Source organism: Andrographis paniculata, unplaced genomic scaffold, assembly GCF_009805555.1.
Source record: "Andrographis paniculata isolate CXL003 unplaced genomic scaffold, ASM980555v1 Contig59END, whole genome shotgun sequence".
In the NCBI taxonomy this organism is placed as follows: domain Eukaryota; kingdom Viridiplantae; phylum Streptophyta; class Magnoliopsida; order Lamiales; family Acanthaceae; genus Andrographis; species Andrographis paniculata.
Genome location: NW_026137594.1, coordinates 5,675,162 through 5,693,536, shown reverse-complemented (window position 1 = coordinate 5,693,536; position 18,375 = coordinate 5,675,162). Strand labels below are relative to the sequence as shown.

The window sequence follows — 18,375 nt, the reverse complement described above, 5'->3', positions numbered from 1 at the left end:
ACGATATTGATAACTTTGATTTTGTTGAAGAAGTTTATTAGGATATTCGTCGATTTGACGAACCAACCGGTAGTGTTTCAAGCCAACGTAAGAGACGTAAAAGCACATACGGATTTGAAATATATCGGGAATCGTGCAAAGAGATGAAAAAAGTATTAGTTAAATTTAGAGATATTGTTGGTGAATCTCTTAATGTCAATTTCAAAGAAAATTTAGAAGCTCGTGAATTGTATGAGAAAGTTGGTGAAGAGATAAGAGCTTTACCGGACATTGATATCATACAACATTTTAAAGCAGTTGATGTGATCGGAAAGGATGTATTGTGTGCACGGGCATTTCTTACCTTGAGTCAAGATGATAAAATTAGCATGATTAAAACATTTGTAGATGGTTCTATGAGATAGTTATTTTGTATTTTTATAGTTACTTTGCTTATTTAAGATGCTGAAGTATTTTATTTTATTTTTAATAATTTTTATAGTACTTTTTAGGATTTTTTTGAATTAATAAATTATGTTATTATTATTAATTTATTTGTTTTTAAGTATGATTTTTATTTGTTTAAATATAAAATTTCTTTGAAAAAAATCATAATTATGCAATTATCTGTTTATAGTAGCCAAACAAGAGATTTGATTATCTATTACATTTTTCACTTGAATTCTTTATTTTATCAAATAGGAGAATAAATTCTCATTTTCTATTTCATTTTCATTTCTCTGCAATTCTTTTATCTATTTTATTTTTCTACGATTACATTTTCTTTACCAACGCACCCTTAAGGTATGTTATTTATGATTTGAATAGTAAAAATATTAAATTTGAGTAGTTATATAATACGAAATAAATAAATTTTGATGTGTTGTTTTGAACGTAAAATTAAATTTTAGTATAATATAGAAAATAAAAAATAAATATTTGATGATAAATAGTAAAATTTTGGATAAAAATTCACAAACAAACACAATTAAATTTTAAATCAAAACCGATCAAACTCAATTATATTTAAATCAAAATCAAATACTTTCTCAAAAAATCAAAACCAAATACTTTCTCAAAAAAATATCAAAACACATTCTAAGAAAATTGATAAAACAAACACACCCAATTATTTTAAATAAAAACCAAATACTTTCTCAAAAAATATCAAATCAAAATTTTGTTTAAATCAAAATTTATAACAAAAATTTAAATTAAAACCAAACAAACTCAATTATTTTTTTATAATACATAATATAATAAATTTTAAATTATTTGTTTTTTGAGTTGTATAATTTATAACTTTTTAGTAATTAATTATTTTATTTAATTATTTCTTATCAATTTATATTTATAGTAATTTTTATTAAATCTTAATTTAACAACAATTTTATATGTATGAACATGTGATTTTATTTATGTGTTATTTTTTTGGTATTTATATATATATATATAATATTAGAAAGATAAATTTATTGAGAGAAGGACGAATCAAATTTTCGATAGTAACATTTGAATTAACCGATATAAATATATATTGTTTAATATAGGATAAACAAGTAAATTATGCATTTTTCTTACTCCATTCTTCCCGACTTTTTATGTCATATTGTCAGGACATAAATATTTTATGAAAAAGTAGGATAGTTAAAAAATAAATTGAAGATATTATGGTGGGATAAATAAAAAAAATAGTGGCAAAATTTATTATTATTTTTTAAAATAAAAATAATAAAATTATGAGTGGATAAAATTTTTTATTATAAATAAATTTAACCGATAAAAAATATGGCATAATTATCTAAAAACGGATAAGTATTTTATAATTTAATATATTTAAATGATAAAATATATAGATTTCTAATATTTAAAATACTAAATTGATCGTGTAAAATATTTTAATTTATTCAAATTATCTTTATGTTTAAACTTTATATATTGATAATATTTAATTATAATAATCTAATAAAATTTATAATTACGGACTCTTCTCTAAGTAATATATATACATATGAAATGGGCAAAACCCAGTTGCCTGAGGCCCAACGATGGAACAGATCAACTCGTTAACACCACCCCACTATATATTTTACTGATGCCTTATGTATTATTTCTTATATTTTAGATTCATATTTTTCATTTTTCGTCCCTCTTCTCTCTCTCATATTTTTTTTTTAAATATAACTATATATTTTAATTATATTTTAAATTTATAATTTATATTTTTTTAATTTTAATTAAATTATTTAAATTTTATATTAATTTTTTATAATATACTTTTTAATTATTTAGTAACTATACTTTAACATGTTATATAAGAGTAGTGGGTACAAAATTCAATAACGAAACCCTCTCAATCCACATCTTATTACAAGTATAACTAAACTGTTGGGTTCAGGTGCGTGCTTGCTAGGATCTGCGGCGCTGGATGTCGACCACAATATCTCCCTCCACCTATATGGAGTATTTTGCTACACTAATCTTATTGACTGACATAACATTCAGCGCGTGAAATGCCGCTCATGTGATGTGTTACGTTTATTTGGAGTTTGTAATTAATCAAGCTTCAGTGAGGGAGGGTGGGATTGCCGGAAAGATAAACTAGTTGTGCTGGCTTTGGCTCTGGCCCATTCGTCTTCACAGCATCAAACTATTGGCAATTTTCAGCTAAAGATTACAGGGCAGTGGTACCATGTCTGTACAATAGATGTTGCGATTTTTCTACAAATGTACGGAGGAACGAAGGCTAAAGGAATCAAAATGAAAAAGAGAATTTAGAAAGTGAAGGAATGAATATTAGGATATCAGCGGTAGCGGGGTAGTGAATGAATGATGATCCTAAGATCACCACAATCTTAAGGTCTACTGGAAAGGCAAGCATGTCGGAACTATGTATCTTGTGCCTCTTTTATAAATGTAAGCCCATTTTAAATTTTATGTTTCATCATGCTACCTTTTTTCACATACCTGGTTTTAATTTGTTACTTTATATCCGCCCATGGAAAGATTTGGATTAATAGCGGGGTCCTTGCTTGTATAATTACTCCATATATTGGATGCGTACTGAGTTCTGCATCATTTTCCTACCCAGTCTGGAAGACATTTTAATTTTTGCAACACCATCCATGCATTTACTTAGCAACTGCATGCTTATTTCTTGAAAATTCTTCGATTTTGCTTTATGTTGCTGTGAGCATTTCAGCTATCATTTTGTTAAAACATGATTCTCTCTGTCTGAAATTTGTGAAGCATCATGATAGGCTGAACAATTTATTTGTTATTTTACATTTTTTGTCAATCACTGTCCACTGACCTTTTGATCATGCCTTTGAACAATTCATTTATGTTAAGGGCCTTTGCTATTAGATATGTGTATCTGTGATGCATTTTAGGGTGCTCCGGGATGGCAACAACTGCTCAAGGATGTTGTAAGGTACATAGATTGCAATACTCAAACATCTGCAGCATTTAAGTCTAATATTAAAGTTAAGAACTAGTTTTTTTTTTTTCTGGTAAATATAATAAGCAACAAAATGTGTTATGTAACTGCACATTAAGATTTAACTTGTGGCAGATTCTTACTGTGCTTCTTCATATTGCTGAATTATTACTTATTTACTTATGGTTGTCATAGGAGTATTTTTGGTAAACAAGAATATTTTCTTTGATTTCGAAAAATAGCAAATATACTGCAAATAAGATTCTCATTTGGCCAAGATAGATGTATGTGTTCTAGCTTGATTCATCTGTTTTTCTTCTTGGTTGCTTATTACGGTAGCTAATATCTCAGTCTATGTATTTCTTTTATTGCTCATAATCAATACAGCTTGATTATCGGGTCTTTTAGTTTGTTCTCATTTCATTTATATGATTCTAACTCTGTTTATTATGTCCCATAAATGCATGTTTGATTGATATGCTTGTATTATTTATTGAAATAGATAAGATTGAATAGTTGAATCATTACGAATTGAAATATATAAGTTATTAGAATTAGATATTGATATGCTTTATTACCAACTCTTCTTCAGTTCTCACTCAAGCAGAACTCATTGTATATATTAAGCCTAACATGTATGTATATATCTCCCTTTATGGATGAGAAAAATTCTAACTGAGAAGATATGCTCTTTTCTATGTTTCATTTGTTGGTTTTTCCAGATGGTATTTAGTCTTTAGTATGTGCAATAATGTTTTGATATACAAAATCACTATTGTGAAATATTGCATTTAATACTGAGGTGAGTTTTTGTACTGAGACTAGTTGTGGACAAACAATTTGGAACATGAATGATAGATAATAATATGTTTTGTTTTAGTTATAATTATTGTCAATCCATCAGTTGTGATTATCTTCTCACTATCAAGAGAGATTGAATTGGTTTAGAATATGAGATATGGTTGAGGGTTTCTATGCATATGTTCCAATCATTAGCAGAATGATTATTCTTCCTTTTACTAAGGGGGGTTCAAATCAAATGAATCTCACATCGATGCATCAACTGATATAGTATGTTGAAACTTTATGTAGACTGCTTTCTGTTCTTTTGATCTCCAGTCTTGATTTGATGTTTAATAGGGACCTGAATGTGTTCAGAACTTAGGAAGAGGAGTTATGAGTTACAACTTATATTAATGCATAGAATGTTGTGAATTGTACAAGACTACCTCATCTGAACTTTTATGGGGAGATGGATTTTATTTATGTTTGTAATTTTAGCTATTTTTATTTGTCCTAGCAATATTGTAATACCCCATAAAATTATCTTCGGAAGTTCGCCGGAGCTTGCCGGAGTCTGATGTCGGAGTCGGACAAGCCGACACTGACACTGAGAGACGAAAGCTTTATTTTGGGCCTAATTTATTTTGGGCTTTTATGTTAATAAAGTATAAAATAAAAAATAAAATTAAAAAAAAAAGAAAAAAAAAAGAGAGGGAGCCCTCTCTTCCCGGTCAGTGCGGCCAAGCACCTTCTTCTTCTTTGGAATTTTCTTCTTCAAAACTTTCTCTTCTTGGATTTTTCTATTAATGTAAGTGGGATTAATCTTAGATAATATGTTCTAATTCCTAAGCCCTTTCTATTGATATTTTTCAAATGGGTTTGCCCTAAAAGTGTTTAGGTTTTGTCAATATCTTCTAGAAAGTTCTCCTAGGGCTTATGTGAAGATAATTATAGTATTTTAAATTGAAAATCGTAGAATTTGTGGAATAGGTTTGAAATCCTAGTTTTGCCCTAAACTAATTATTTTTTTTTTTTGAAAAGATTTATGCCTATTAGTATTGACATATTGTTCGAATGTTTATTTGGCAAAATAAAGTGAGAGTATAACGAACTTGTTGGGTTTTAATATCCTACTTTTTGCTTGGTTAAATATTGACAATTGGAACGATTTGGGTTTAAAGCTCTCTTTTAACTTTTCATAATAGCATGTTGAGTATTTGGTCAAATTGGTAATTAAAAGTACCTGTCAAGTTCGATCAACTCGTTGATTGTTTGGATGATAAGGCATAGCCTTCCACCTCTGTGCCTTGCAAACACGTGAGGGTATACCGGTATTTTAGGATAACTAGCTAACCTCGAACTTGAAGCCGAATGAGCTAGGCCGAGGGATCGAGATGGCGGGTTCCTTTTTTGGATGATTCCGAGGTGCCCGTCATTCACGATGAAAAGGTCTTTAGACCGTCATCCATGATGGAGGGATGGATTGCGTACAATCCTCTCTTGATATATTATATTGGAGACTAGAGGGTTGTGGATTGTTTGGCGCCCCTCGCAAACTAATAAATAAATTGATTTACATGTACTTTGGGCTTCAAACCCTTAGATACACATTGTGGAGCTTTCCTTGAGGGTTGTGACCCTATGCTTGTTATGTGTAACTAATTAAGGCCTATTGGAGTTTACTTCGTGATGTGTCATTGATAACGGGAATTTGTTTTTGTATGTTTGTTACAAATCCACAGGGAATTTATATTCGAAAATCAGTGAGTGATGTACATAGGAAAGCGATTAGATATAGTAAATCATGTGGTTGTAGACCTTGAGTCGTTATCACAATTATTTATATTCTTTTTACTAGTGAGTTTACAGGTCGAACACAAGGATTTTAAGTCATGAATTTCACAGGTGAAGATCTTGAAAAAGCGACGAAAATAGCAGGGAAGGATCCGCTTGCAGCGGATCAAAACTTCTAGTCTATAAAAAACGGTAAAATAAAGCGGTAAAAAATGAATGAGCGGAAATGAGCGAAGCGAGGGCGGAGTATGAAGTGTCAGTGGTAACTAGATGATCGGGACATGAGCGGAAGCGGGGACCGAGTGAACGGGACATGGATGAATGACGGTTACCGAGTGAACGGGACATGAGCGAGTGGCACAGTGTATATCTATATATATATATATAGAGGGGCGACAGAGAGTGGAGGAGAGGTGTTGTGTTTGACTTGTGCGTTACTAAATGGATAGATTTCCCTGGATGTAATGAGCGAGCGATGTAAGTGTGTTATCGAAGATATATGTATATTACGGAAACGGTTAGAAGGGGATGATGTAATTATATAAATTGAAATATAAAGAACTCATAACACTGAAATTTTGACCTAAAAGGATTTACAACAAGACTTCAATGACACCCAGAATCAGAATATTATAAGAAAGAAACCTTACTGTCGTCACTAGGAATCTCTGCGACCTAATAGACCACCGTCTATGTCCCATTAATTATCCCAACTTCTGCCTCATTAGTGGCTTTACCCTTCTGTTACCTCTTTTTAATCAAAATTGAATTCAGAACAGTAGTTAAGCAGATCGACAAGGCTCCCGCGTACTTAACTACATTTAACTACCTTGAAACTGCTTTATGGCGCATAACAAGGCTTAGATTAATCAATTCTTCTCCTGCTCTAAACCAGTGAAATGAGGTTCTCTAAATTCAAAGTTTATATAAGTATGGATTAAGTGTGGAAAAAATGAGTATGAAGAAATGAATGATATTTCATTAATTACTACTAAAGCTGGAAAGACTAGATCTACAAAGCAGTAATTGAAAGCAGTAATCTAATCTAAGAAAGCGGTAAAGACTTGACCAAGGGAGTAGGGAAATCCCTCCTCCCTTGGCCATTCCTGTGGAGAACTCAGGGTTGGAGCTCTCGGAGACAGGAAGACGACTAGCGTGCAGAAAGTAATTGCTAGAAGTATATCATAATCGAAGTATCGATCCCTTTACATAAAGATATCTGGCCCTATTTATAGCAGGTTAAATGAGACGGTTGCAATCAGTTGCTGGCGGTTCCAACCGCTGGGCAGTTAGGCGGTTGCTGGTAGTTATTCTGTTGAAACAGTTGCTGGCCGTAACTCCCAGGGCGCTTGCTTTGATCGCATTGAATTGCAAGGGCTCAGATTTTCCTCGCTTGCCGGAGGGTTGGAGGGCATCAGCGCAGCTAGGCTCGCTTGTGCTCGCTGGAAATGAAATGGTTGTACCGCTGCAGTTGGAATACTTAGTTGGAATCTGGTGATAATCTGCAGTGGTGGGTGTCTAGGCTGTCGCTTGCAAGCGGGAGGCTCCCGCTTGCGGACGGTGAAGGCTACCGCTTGCCTCTCATGCTTTAGTCTTTTCAGGAGATTTCTGAGCGCTTGCGAGCGGAGGTGGCTGCCGCTTGTGGCGTATGCCTTAGCTTTTCTGGCACTAAACTACCGCTTAGAAAGGGCAAAAATCGTTAATAATCTCAACAACGAAATCTGGATCATGCCAAGCGATATAGATCAATAATGTATGCCATTTACAAGTTATTATGATGGTTTTTATATAGAAATTCAAGTAATACATATTTTTGTCAAGTTAAAAATATGCTTATATTTGGAGTCATCAATCATCACCATTATTTTAGAATGAAAAGGAGATATAAGGGAGACGCTAAAAGACTTGTGTGTGTGAGTTATCCTTATGTGATATGTGACATTCTATTCAAATTATCTTTTTGAAATGATTTTGTGGCATTTAAATATGAATCATGACTTATTTGTATTAATTTTCTTCGATTAATTGCGCTTACTCAACCGTTGTGTTGACCATTTTCTTACAAACGTTTTGTAGGTAATGATGCTTCTATTATACCTAAATGATGCATCCATGTCATATGATCTATCGGGGGAACTGTAACTACTTTACCTTCTAAAATGCTTTTGAAATCCATTAATTATGTTTAAAGACTAATGTCTTTTGAACTATTTTCAATTTATGTTTTTGACTCGAACTTTACTTATTTAATTGATAAGTCGGTGCGCTTTAATTTTAAATCTCTAATTAGTTGCTTGTAATGGTTATTTTAGCCTTAGCGCCATAACGTAGGGCTCGTTGGTTGATGAACGAACCTTCCGATGTGGCGTGGCGGTGACACTTCGGTTTGAGTCGGCCGGGGTGTTACAATTGGTATAAGAGCCTAGGTTAAAGGCTCATGCTCTTGGTTAATAAAACTTGAAAGATGTTGGAATTTCTAAAATCAATTAGATCATGGGTTTAGTCGGGTTTAGGTGCATTCATGGCACACATTGCATTTTATGTTTATTCTGTGTGTTTATGTGCATTGGTCATGCTCTTTGATTAGTTAGTGCTTATTAGGTATAGTCTCGATTAGCAAAATGCCTCATAGGCATGCTCCTTAGCCCCCTGTGGCACCTGAGTCCGACGAAGAGGTTGAGAGTAGGCATCCCCAAAACTTGAGCCTCAGTTCAAAGTCCCGTTTCTTTCGTCAGTTTATGGGACAGTTTGCTCAGCAGCCACGAAGTGCTATGGATGTTGTATTACGTCATAATACTCCGACTTTCACTGGTCAATCGGACCAGACTATTTTGGGAAATTGATTGGATCGTTTGGAGCCGATATTTAAGGTGGTGAGATGCCTAGAAAGAGAGAAGACTATAATAGCCTCGTATTACTTGAAAGATCGGCCAAGAAATGGTGGAATAATGAGAAGGCTTCCAGGAGCAACTTGGTTAGATTACTGTGGGAGGTTTTTAAAGGGATAATAAGGTCGCGCTTTTATCCCCACACTTTCAGAGAACAAAGGAGGATCAATTTAGTGCCTTGGTGCAAGGTAATATGATGGTGGATGAGTACTTTACGCGTTTTAACGAGTTGGCTGCCTATACTCCGGATTTGGCGGCGATTGATCGATGCAAGTTGACAAGATCTGTTGGCGGGCTAGACGGAGACCTTCAATGGTTCTTGGCCAGTTTCAATATGACTACCCTTCAAGAGGCATATGAGAAAGCGGCTAACATCCATCGGAAAAATTGGATATTGTATGAAGAGCGAAGGGATGGAATCCGCATAGCAGATAGAGGAAAAGGGAAGGTGAAAGAAGGGTGGAAGAACCATCAACGAGAGGATCAATCGGAGAGGTTCCCGGGTACGCCTTATGCATCTCGCCCTAAATTTACTCCTGGGAATTCGAGTGATAGTCATGGCAATCCAACTATTTGTAGCCGATGTGGAAAGTCTCATCTGGGAGTTAGTTGTGATGGGCAGTCCATCATTTGCTATTACTGCCATGAGTCGGGACATGTCAAGAAGTTTTATCCCAAGTTAGTTGGAGCGCCGAATGCGATTGAGAGGGCTCTGGTTCTGCAGCAGCAAAGTTGTATGCCGCTAGTGGCACCTCAACATGCGAAAGGAGGAGGAAGGAGTGGCCAGAGAGGTCACATCAATGTCATGACAAGAGGACAAGTTGTGGAGAACCAGAGAGACGTTCTGATTGGTACGTTCTTGGTGAATTCTTTACCAGTGGTTATCCTTTTTTAGTCTGATGCATCCCTTTCTTTCATATCGAGTAGATGTGCTAAGAGGTTAGAATAAGATTCTCGAGTATAGATTTCGGTAGAGATTAGGCTACCTTCAAGACAACTAGTACCTTGTAATTGTTTAATCGTAGAAGTGTTTGTCATATGATCGGAGACATAGAATTTCCTACCAATCTTTTGAAGCTTAAATTGGCGGAGTTGTTTGAGGTAGCTCCAGACGTACATATCGATTTCGAGGACAAAATGTCCTAAGGGGGGAAAGATGTAATATCCCGTAAAATAATCGCCGGATGTTCGCCAAAGCTCGCCGGAGTCGGACAATATTATTTTGAGCCTAATTTATTTTGGACTTTTGGTGTAAGAAATTAAGGAATTGAGTTAAAATTAGAAGTAAAAATTGAGTTTAGACCAATTTGGGCCAAGTAGGGTAAAATAAATAATAAATGATATGTTCTATTGATATTTTTCATAATTATTTTCAAATGGGTTTGCCCTAAAATGTTAGGTTTTGCCAATTTCTTCTAGAAAGTTGATTATAATGTCTCTTAGGGCTTATGTGAAGATTACTATAGTATTTTAAATTGAAAATTGTAGAATTTGTGGAATAGGTTTGAAATCCTAGTTTTGCCCTAACCTAGTTAATTTTATTTCTTTTGGGAAAAGATTTATGCCTATTGGTATTGACATATTATTCGAATGTTTATTTGACAAAATAAAGTGAGAGTAAAACGAACTTGTTGGGTTTTAATATCCTACTTTTTGTTTGGTTAAATATTGGCAATTGGAGCGATTTGGGTTTAAAGCTCTCTTTTAAATTTTTCTAATAGCATGTTGAGTATTGGGTCAAATTGATAATTTCTCTGTGCCTTGCAAACACATGAGGGTATACTGGTATTTTAGGATAACTAGCTAACCTCGAACTAGAACCCAAATGGGCAAGGCCGAGGGATTGAGATGGCAGGTTCCTTTTTGGCTGATTCTGAGGTGCCCGTCATTCACGATGAAAAGGTCTTTAGACCGTCATCCGTGATGGAAGGATGGATTGTGTACAATCCCCTCTTGGTATGTTATATTGGAAACTAGAGGGTTGCAGGTCGATTGGCGCCCCTCGCAAACTAATAAATAAATTTATTTACGTGTACTTTGGGCTTCGAGCCCTTAGATACACATTGTGTAGCTTTCCTTGAGGGTTGTGGCTATATGCTTGTTATGTGTAACTAATTAATGCCTAGCGGAGTTTACTTCGTGATGTGTTCATCACCATTATTTGAGAATGAAAAGGAAATATAAGGGAGACGCTAAAAGACTTGTGTGTGTGAGTTATCCTTATGTGATATGTGACATTCTATTCAAATTATCTTTTTGAAATGATTTTGTGGCATTTAAATATGAATCATGACTTATTTGTATTAATTTTTTTCGATTAATTGCATTTACTCAACCGTTGTGTTGACCATTTTCTTACAAACGTTTTGTAGGCGATGATGCTTCTATTATACCTAAATGATTTATCCATGTCATATGATCTATCGGGGAAACTATAACTACTTTACCTTCTAAAATGCTTTAGAAATCCATTAATTATGTTTAAAGACTAATGTCTTTTGAACTATTTTCAATTTATATTTTTTACTCGAACTTTACTTATTTAATTGATAAACTAGTGCGTGTTAATTTTAAATCTCTAATTAGTTGCTTGTAATGGTTATTTTAGCCTTATCGCCGCAACATAGGGCTCCTTGGTTGATGAAGGAGCCTTCCGGTGTGGCGTGGCGGTGACACTCTAGTTTGAACCGGCCAAGGGGTTATATCTTCTTTGAAGAGCTAAATTGGTCCATTGAATTTATAAATCTTTGATCTACTGGGGTGATTTGCCACATAATATCTCATAGTTGTATATACCTTTCCACAGGGTGATTCATTAGGTAATATCGGCTTTAATTAGACTGTTTGATAAATGAAATATTATGTTGATATTTTCGGAGTTGGGTTTGGGGTTGGGAATATCATATTTTGAATTAGAATAATCCATAAACAAACAATAACGGCTTTAGATCATTTAACTTTTTATCATTTTATTTGAAGGGTAATTTAAGGGTTTGTTTGGTTTGTAACCCAAACTAGTTTTTTTTTTTTTTTTTTTCAGGCAACCCACACGATTTCCGATAAAAATGCTTTCTTTCACCAAACATGATATCAAAAATGCTATTTAAAAAAAATTTAAACCATACTATATTTGGATAAATCTTTATATGCTCTGCATCTGTAAGAAATGTACAAGATGTATGCATACAAATATACTTGTACACACATAAACATATATGGATCTATAAAAGCAAGCATTATTTGTAATTTGTATATACTATTGGATTTGTCTACTCATATGCTGCTAATGTATGAAACAATAAACAGTATGCAATATACAGAAGTCAGAGAAGATAACTATTGTTTTCTTTTTGTGGCATAATAATGAAATAAAAAAGAAATGAACTTCTAAATTCTTCCAAATATCCAATGGAATATTTTCTTGACGTACGGTATATATTGAAATTTTAGTTTCATTTACATAACAAAATATGTATGTTCATAATTGAATTTATATTAGAAACATCTCATGCGAATTATTTCAGCGCCTGTATCAGATTATCAGACCTTTATGATATATACAGACATTTTATTTTCGACTTAACAAATGTTAGGAGTAGGTACTGACAAACCTGACCACAGAGGACATAAACTCTATCAAAATCAAGCTCGAGTTACTACTCAACTGTGTTATCGCCTTATCGGGGACTGTGCTGCGGTAAAGATGCTTTCCGCTGATTCTACCTGGAAAAGGTGCGAAGAAGCAGGAGTTATTACACTAGGCCAACCTCACAAGGTGACCCTCGGGCGACATTATATATGTGCGCTGTAAATTGTTTCAGAATTGCAGCCTCAAAGTTGCAAGTTGCAAACACCATTCCCATGGCTGATTAGAGAAAATTTGAGGGAAATGCATTCCTGGAAAGCTGTAATCTTCACCTACAAAATGCTTTTGAAAAATTCCCAGATTTAATGGAAGAGGATGATATCTCTGATTCCTACAAAAAGCGAAAATTTGAAGTCCCATCTGAAAATGAGAAAGATACCATTAAGTCGTTTCACATTATTGACAAGGATATGGTGGAGTTTGAGGATGGTTATGATGACAAAGATGGGCATCTGCTGGCAGATAATGAGATTGTTGAGGAGGCGAAAGTGATTTCTGTGGTTGATAAAGGGAAGGGGATTTTGATTGAGGAATCTGAGGAAGATTCCAGTGATGATGACTCCAGCGATGATTGTGGCTGTGATTTCTCTGGTGCGGTGGATGGCGATTGGGAGGATCATCTGGTTTATTAGATTAACCTAGTAGATTCTATCATCTTATCTGATCTATCTCCGTTTGTTGGAGTAATAAACCTGAATAAGAATACTAGATGGTGTTTTGCTCTTTCGGCAAGCAATTACTTCTTTCTGAATTTAGCCATGGGCTTTTATTTTTAATAATAGTGTATCTTGGGTATGGTGGACAAATTCATCCCTTGATGGCTTGAAGATTTAGTAAGTGCTATGATTGATGTCTTTTGGGAAAATATAGCTAGCATGCATTTTGGTGTCGTGACGTGGGTGTGCTTTCAATTGTGTACGAATAGACAGACTACCTCCTAGTTATGCTGCTGCACGGTGAATATCTCTGCTAGAAATGTCCAATTAAAATTGGTAGAGGTTGAAATGAATCCTCTGGATTTTGCATAAATGTATGTATGCATCAGCATCTTGCTTGCGGCTTGTTTCCCTTTTGCTTTGTTTGTGTGGTTGCATCCTGTCTGTCTTACTACCATCGTCAACGTTACCCCTTGGTTGTTACGTACATTACAGTTACAGGGTGGGTGTCTGATGACGCTTTTTTGCATTTTGACAGAAATGGATTTCCAGCAGACTGGGGATTCAATTCAATACCTGGTCTTTGATGTCATTAAATGATTTTTGTGCTTAAGGCTACTTTACTTGTTGATTCATTTGTGTTTGGCAATGGGTTGATGCATGGATTGGATTGGAATCTGTGAATGTGATTATTGTTGTTGTTGTTGTTATATGGGATAGCATTGAACTTGTAGTTGTGAATAAATACTGTTTGATGCTTCCTTCCAAAACGGTAGTTATACAACACACTTTTTACGGTTTAAGTCTTGTAATTTAACGTGATGATGCACTGTGCTGTGCTGAAGTGAGTGAGTATATATATATATATATATATGTAAATGTGTTGTTGTTGCTGTACGTAGATGAATGTTAGTTGTGTTTTGAGGAGTAGAGAATTAATTATATATATATATATATGTGTGTATGTTTATAGCAGTTGAGGGTTATAGTTGAGGGTTATTTGGAAAGGAGATTGGAAAATGGAAAATCGAAAATGGAAGGTGGGTGTTATTGCTAATGTTTGCGGTTGGTCAAAATAAGAAAGAAAAAGTTATGATTGATTGGTTGGTTGGGGCAGTAATAGGAATAAGAATAGGTTTGATAGGAATAGGAATGAATGGAGGGGCCGGGGAATATTTATATATATATATGCACACCAAGCTTCCATCACCTTTTTGTCTTTTTTAGCTACCTATCCCATCTGTCTTAGGTTTAGGTTTTGGTTTTGTCATGTCATGGCTTGGCTTGGCTTGTTGGCCTTTGTTTTGTATGAATCCACTAGATTTGTGATATGTTGGTGGGAATGCTTCCAATGCAGTTGCATATTTGATACAACAGCTGCATAAATAGTTTTGCTCCTTCAATCAAGCACAATTTTTTAACTTTAAGGTATTTTTTACTGTACAACACTATTTTTGGTGTTGTATAGTAGCAATTCTATTTTTTATGTTAGTGTATTTTTTTGTTTTTTTTTTAACTTTTTTTTAAAATTTTTCTATATTAATTCTTTTATTTATTTATTTATTTATTTTTTAATTTTTTTTAAGATAATAATTAGTTGTAGATATAAAAAGTTTTAAAATAATGTATAAAATGAAATATTTGTAAAATATTCTTTTTTAAGTAAAAATAGAGTTGTGGATTGGAGTAAAATACTAACTACATAAATAGAGTTCGTGTGTTGAAGATGGCCTAAGTGTGAAAAGGGTGAGAAAGATCACCTCAGCTGCCTCCCTAGCTTCTGTAGTTCTTGTTGCTCATTAGAGCACATGTCGTGACTCACTTTTCCAGCCCGTTGGGTTTAATTGGAGAATTTTTCTTACCCGACTAAAAAACAATACCTGCGCAATGGCCTGATTCACAAGGTTCATAGATTCGAACCCTCGAACATTACCTCGTGCAGGCGAGTTCTCTCTCCCGCCACTTCCCTTTCTCCTTTCTCTCTCCTCCAAGGTGACTACACATTCTCTTCCACACTCCTCCCCCTCTTGGTGAAATCCCATTGTCCTCTCTCGTGCACATGTGAGTGTCACTTTAGTTATGGATTTTTGTTTGGGCAATCGTTTTATGGCTTCGAATTTAGGCGATGTAATCAATTTTGAGTATGCAATTTTGATTTTGCTTTGTGCCACTTTGGCCATGGTTTTCAGGTTGGGCAATCGTTATGCCTTCGAAAATTTGGACGATTCTTACATATTATTTTCCATTTTGAAATAAAAATTCCGAATCATATTCGGTATGCAGATTTGATTTTTGTTTGCCCAAATGCAATTTCAAAGTATGTGGATATGAGTAAATCGATAATAAAACCAACTTTACGGCTTGTTCAATCTTCTGTGATTGAAGGGTTATTGTTACGTATAAAATTTAGAATTAGGTTAAAAAGCCCAAGGTAAAAAGAAAAATGGGCCTAGCAATCGAGTCGATCAACTGGCCGAGGGGCACTGTAGGAAACTCAGGTAAAAAAGATATATTTCTAAGGAAATAGCGGGTCGGGAGGTACGCAGGTCGGAAGGTCCTCAGGTCGGGAAGTCCGCAGGTCGGAAGGTCCTCAGGTCTGCAGGTCTGCAGGTCGGAAAGTCTTCGGGTCGGAAGGTCCGCAGGTCGGAAAGTCCGCAGATCGGAAAGTCCGTAAGTCGGATGGTCTTTAAGTCGGGAGGTCTGCTGCTGGACCAATAACTCGGATGGTCTTTAAGTCGGGAGGTCTGCTGCTGGACCAATAAATCGGATGGTCTTTGAGTCGGGAGGTTTGCGGCTGGACCAATAAGTCGGATGGTTTTTAAGTCGGGAGGTTTGCGGCTGGACCAATAAGTTGGATGGTTGGTAGGTCGGGAGGTCTGCGGCTGGAGCAAACAAGTCGGGTGGTCTGCAAGTCGGGAGGTTGGTAGTCGGACCAATAAGGTGAAAGAGTTGCGTTCGGGCCAAAAAGGGCGGAAGGTCTGTGGTCGGTCCAAAGAGGCGAATACTGTTGAGAGTAAGTTAGAATGATACTTGAGTCGGTTGAGGGCACGTGTCAACAGGAGAAGGGTTAGCAGACGGTTGCAAAAAGAGACGTTGTAACCGTTCGGGCGACGGTTTTTCTAGTACTGTTTCTCAAGGGATATTTAAAGAGTTGGATTTTTCTGGAGAGATTATCTTCAATCAACTTCAAAAAAGCAAAGTCAGATTTGAGGATCATCACTTTAAATTTCTAGCATTTTATTTTCCAGTTAATTATCTTATGTACTGTACAGTGTTTAGAGATTTCTAATCTCAGACGCTAATTAATCAAATTTAAGGATATTTTCATATCTTTGAATTTTACTTTTTGTTTGTTGAAAAAATACATCAACAAATTGGCGACCACAGTGGGAGCAAGGCAAGATTGCTGATCCTACATTACCAGAGAATTTCATACGACTGAGGTCGGGCCGATCATCAGAAAAATCAATATGGCAGGCACACAACCTCAATCATCATCAGCACCGGTGGGTGAAAATGTTTCACCACCAGTCATGCCAAATCCAAGGGAGATTCCCCAACCACCTACCGATTGGTTGTCTTATGTTCAACAAATGAACAATCAGCAAATTGTGTTTATGCAAAATATGTTGCGTGAGCAACAAAATCTGATGCAGAACATGTTAGATCAAGCATTATCAAGGGTTACTCTTCAACCCACTTAGACGCCGCCAGGGGTGTCACCATCAAGAATGCAAGCAAATTTTGCAGGGCCATCATATGTGGACAGCACACTTCCAAGTGCCACAACGTTCAACCGAACAGATAGGGGAAAGACTCCTCTGACCTTCCCAAATAATATTCCTCTGGGACCAAGGGTTGAAAATGTTCAACCGAACATTACAAGAGAGGAAAGGCCAGGGGGACATGTGCAAGATCCTATTCTTATTCCTGTGCAAAATCCCATTGATGTTCCTGATCATCAACATTTTCGTTTGGGTGATGAAATTGCTCACGTATTGAGGGTTCAGTTTGGTCTAAATCCTCAGATGGCCAACCGATCTGCTTATCAGAGACCGTTTCCAGAAAGGATCATTAATGAATATCCTCTCCCAAGGAATTACAGGCCACCAGATTTTCATGCTTTTTCTGGAGAGGATGGATCCTCCACCATAGAGCATGTGGGGCGTTTCACAACACAGTTAGGGAAAATTGGTAACAATCCTTTTTACAAGTTACAACTGTTTGGATTGTCCCTAACTAGGACTGCTTCTTCATGGTTTGTAAGTCTGCCACCTGGGCAGATACAAACTTGGGAAGGTTTAGAGATGGCATTTCATGCCAGATTTTTCAATCCCTTGCCAACGGTTTCTTTGACTGATTTATTGGAAATGAAGCAATATCCAGAAGAGTCAGCCTCACAATTTATTGAAAGGGTGCGTTTGATGAAAGGACGGTGTCCTACAATAATCAATGAAAGAGAGATGACCAACTTAGTGGTCCGAAACATGCATGGTCGCCTAAGGGATGCGCTCACTGCACATGATGTCGAGGATTTGGCAAGTTTCGCATCCAAGGTTGGATGTTTGGAATCGCTTTTCAGGGAAAGAGATCAGAATTTCAGGCGTAATAAAGGCCAACATATGGCTAGTATGGAAACAGAGACATACGACTTTGAGTATGATCAAACAAAATAGATGGCGGCCGAAATATTTTCAGGGAAGCCTTATGTTTGCTTTAAGTTAAAGCCAGCACCAGGAACAGAAGCTAAAGGGCAACCGACCTTTGACAGTTCAAAGGCCGATGAGATATTTGACATTCTGCTAACTGATGGTCAAATCCGAATTCCAAAGGGGCAGAGGTTGGCTTCCAAGGAAGAAATTAAAGGGAGGCCATATTGTAAGTGGCATAATTCCTTCACACGTAGTACAAGTCAATGCACTCATTTTCGAAATGAGATCCAAAAAGCTATTAAGGCAGGTCGGCTCAGGTATATTACTTTGGGAGTGGAGCAGCAACCATTTCCAAAAGTAACCACAACAATGGTTAATATACAAGCAACTTCCTGGAAAGAAAAAGGGAATTCATCAAACAGTGGCCGACCAGAGGTGAAACTCAAGGTCTGTGAAAAAACAGTGGCTAAAAAGTGGGACAACCAAGATGGTTCTTTTGATGTGGAATTAAAGGACCAAGTCTTAGTTCGGGACCACC

General features: G+C 35.7%; 1 protein-coding gene and 1 long non-coding RNA gene across 3 annotated transcripts; both read left to right on the top strand.

The window, feature by feature from the left end:
• The first annotated feature begins 2,354 nt into the window (after positions 1 to 2,354).
• Positions 2,355 to 13,976, top strand: LOC127258633 (uncharacterized). 2 transcript variants are annotated; one of them, XR_007840334.1, is made up of 4 exons: positions 2,355 to 2,895; positions 3,331 to 3,412; positions 12,477 to 13,362; positions 13,724 to 13,976. It is a non-coding gene; the product is annotated as an uncharacterized LOC127258633 (long non-coding RNA). The 2 variants fall into 2 exon arrangements; XR_007840333.1 differs by adding an exon at positions 11,492 to 11,702 and having other exon boundaries at positions 2,355 to 3,412.
• A 3,237-nt stretch (positions 13,977 to 17,213) lies between these two features.
• LOC127258482 (uncharacterized) lies at positions 17,214 to 17,861 on the top strand. The gene is made up of 2 exons (XM_051285332.1): positions 17,214 to 17,447; positions 17,562 to 17,861. The coding sequence occupies exons 1-2, from the start codon at positions 17,214 to 17,216 to the stop codon at positions 17,859 to 17,861; spliced, it is 534 nt and encodes a 177-aa protein (XP_051141289.1).
• The last annotated feature ends 514 nt before the right edge of the window (positions 17,862 to 18,375 follow it).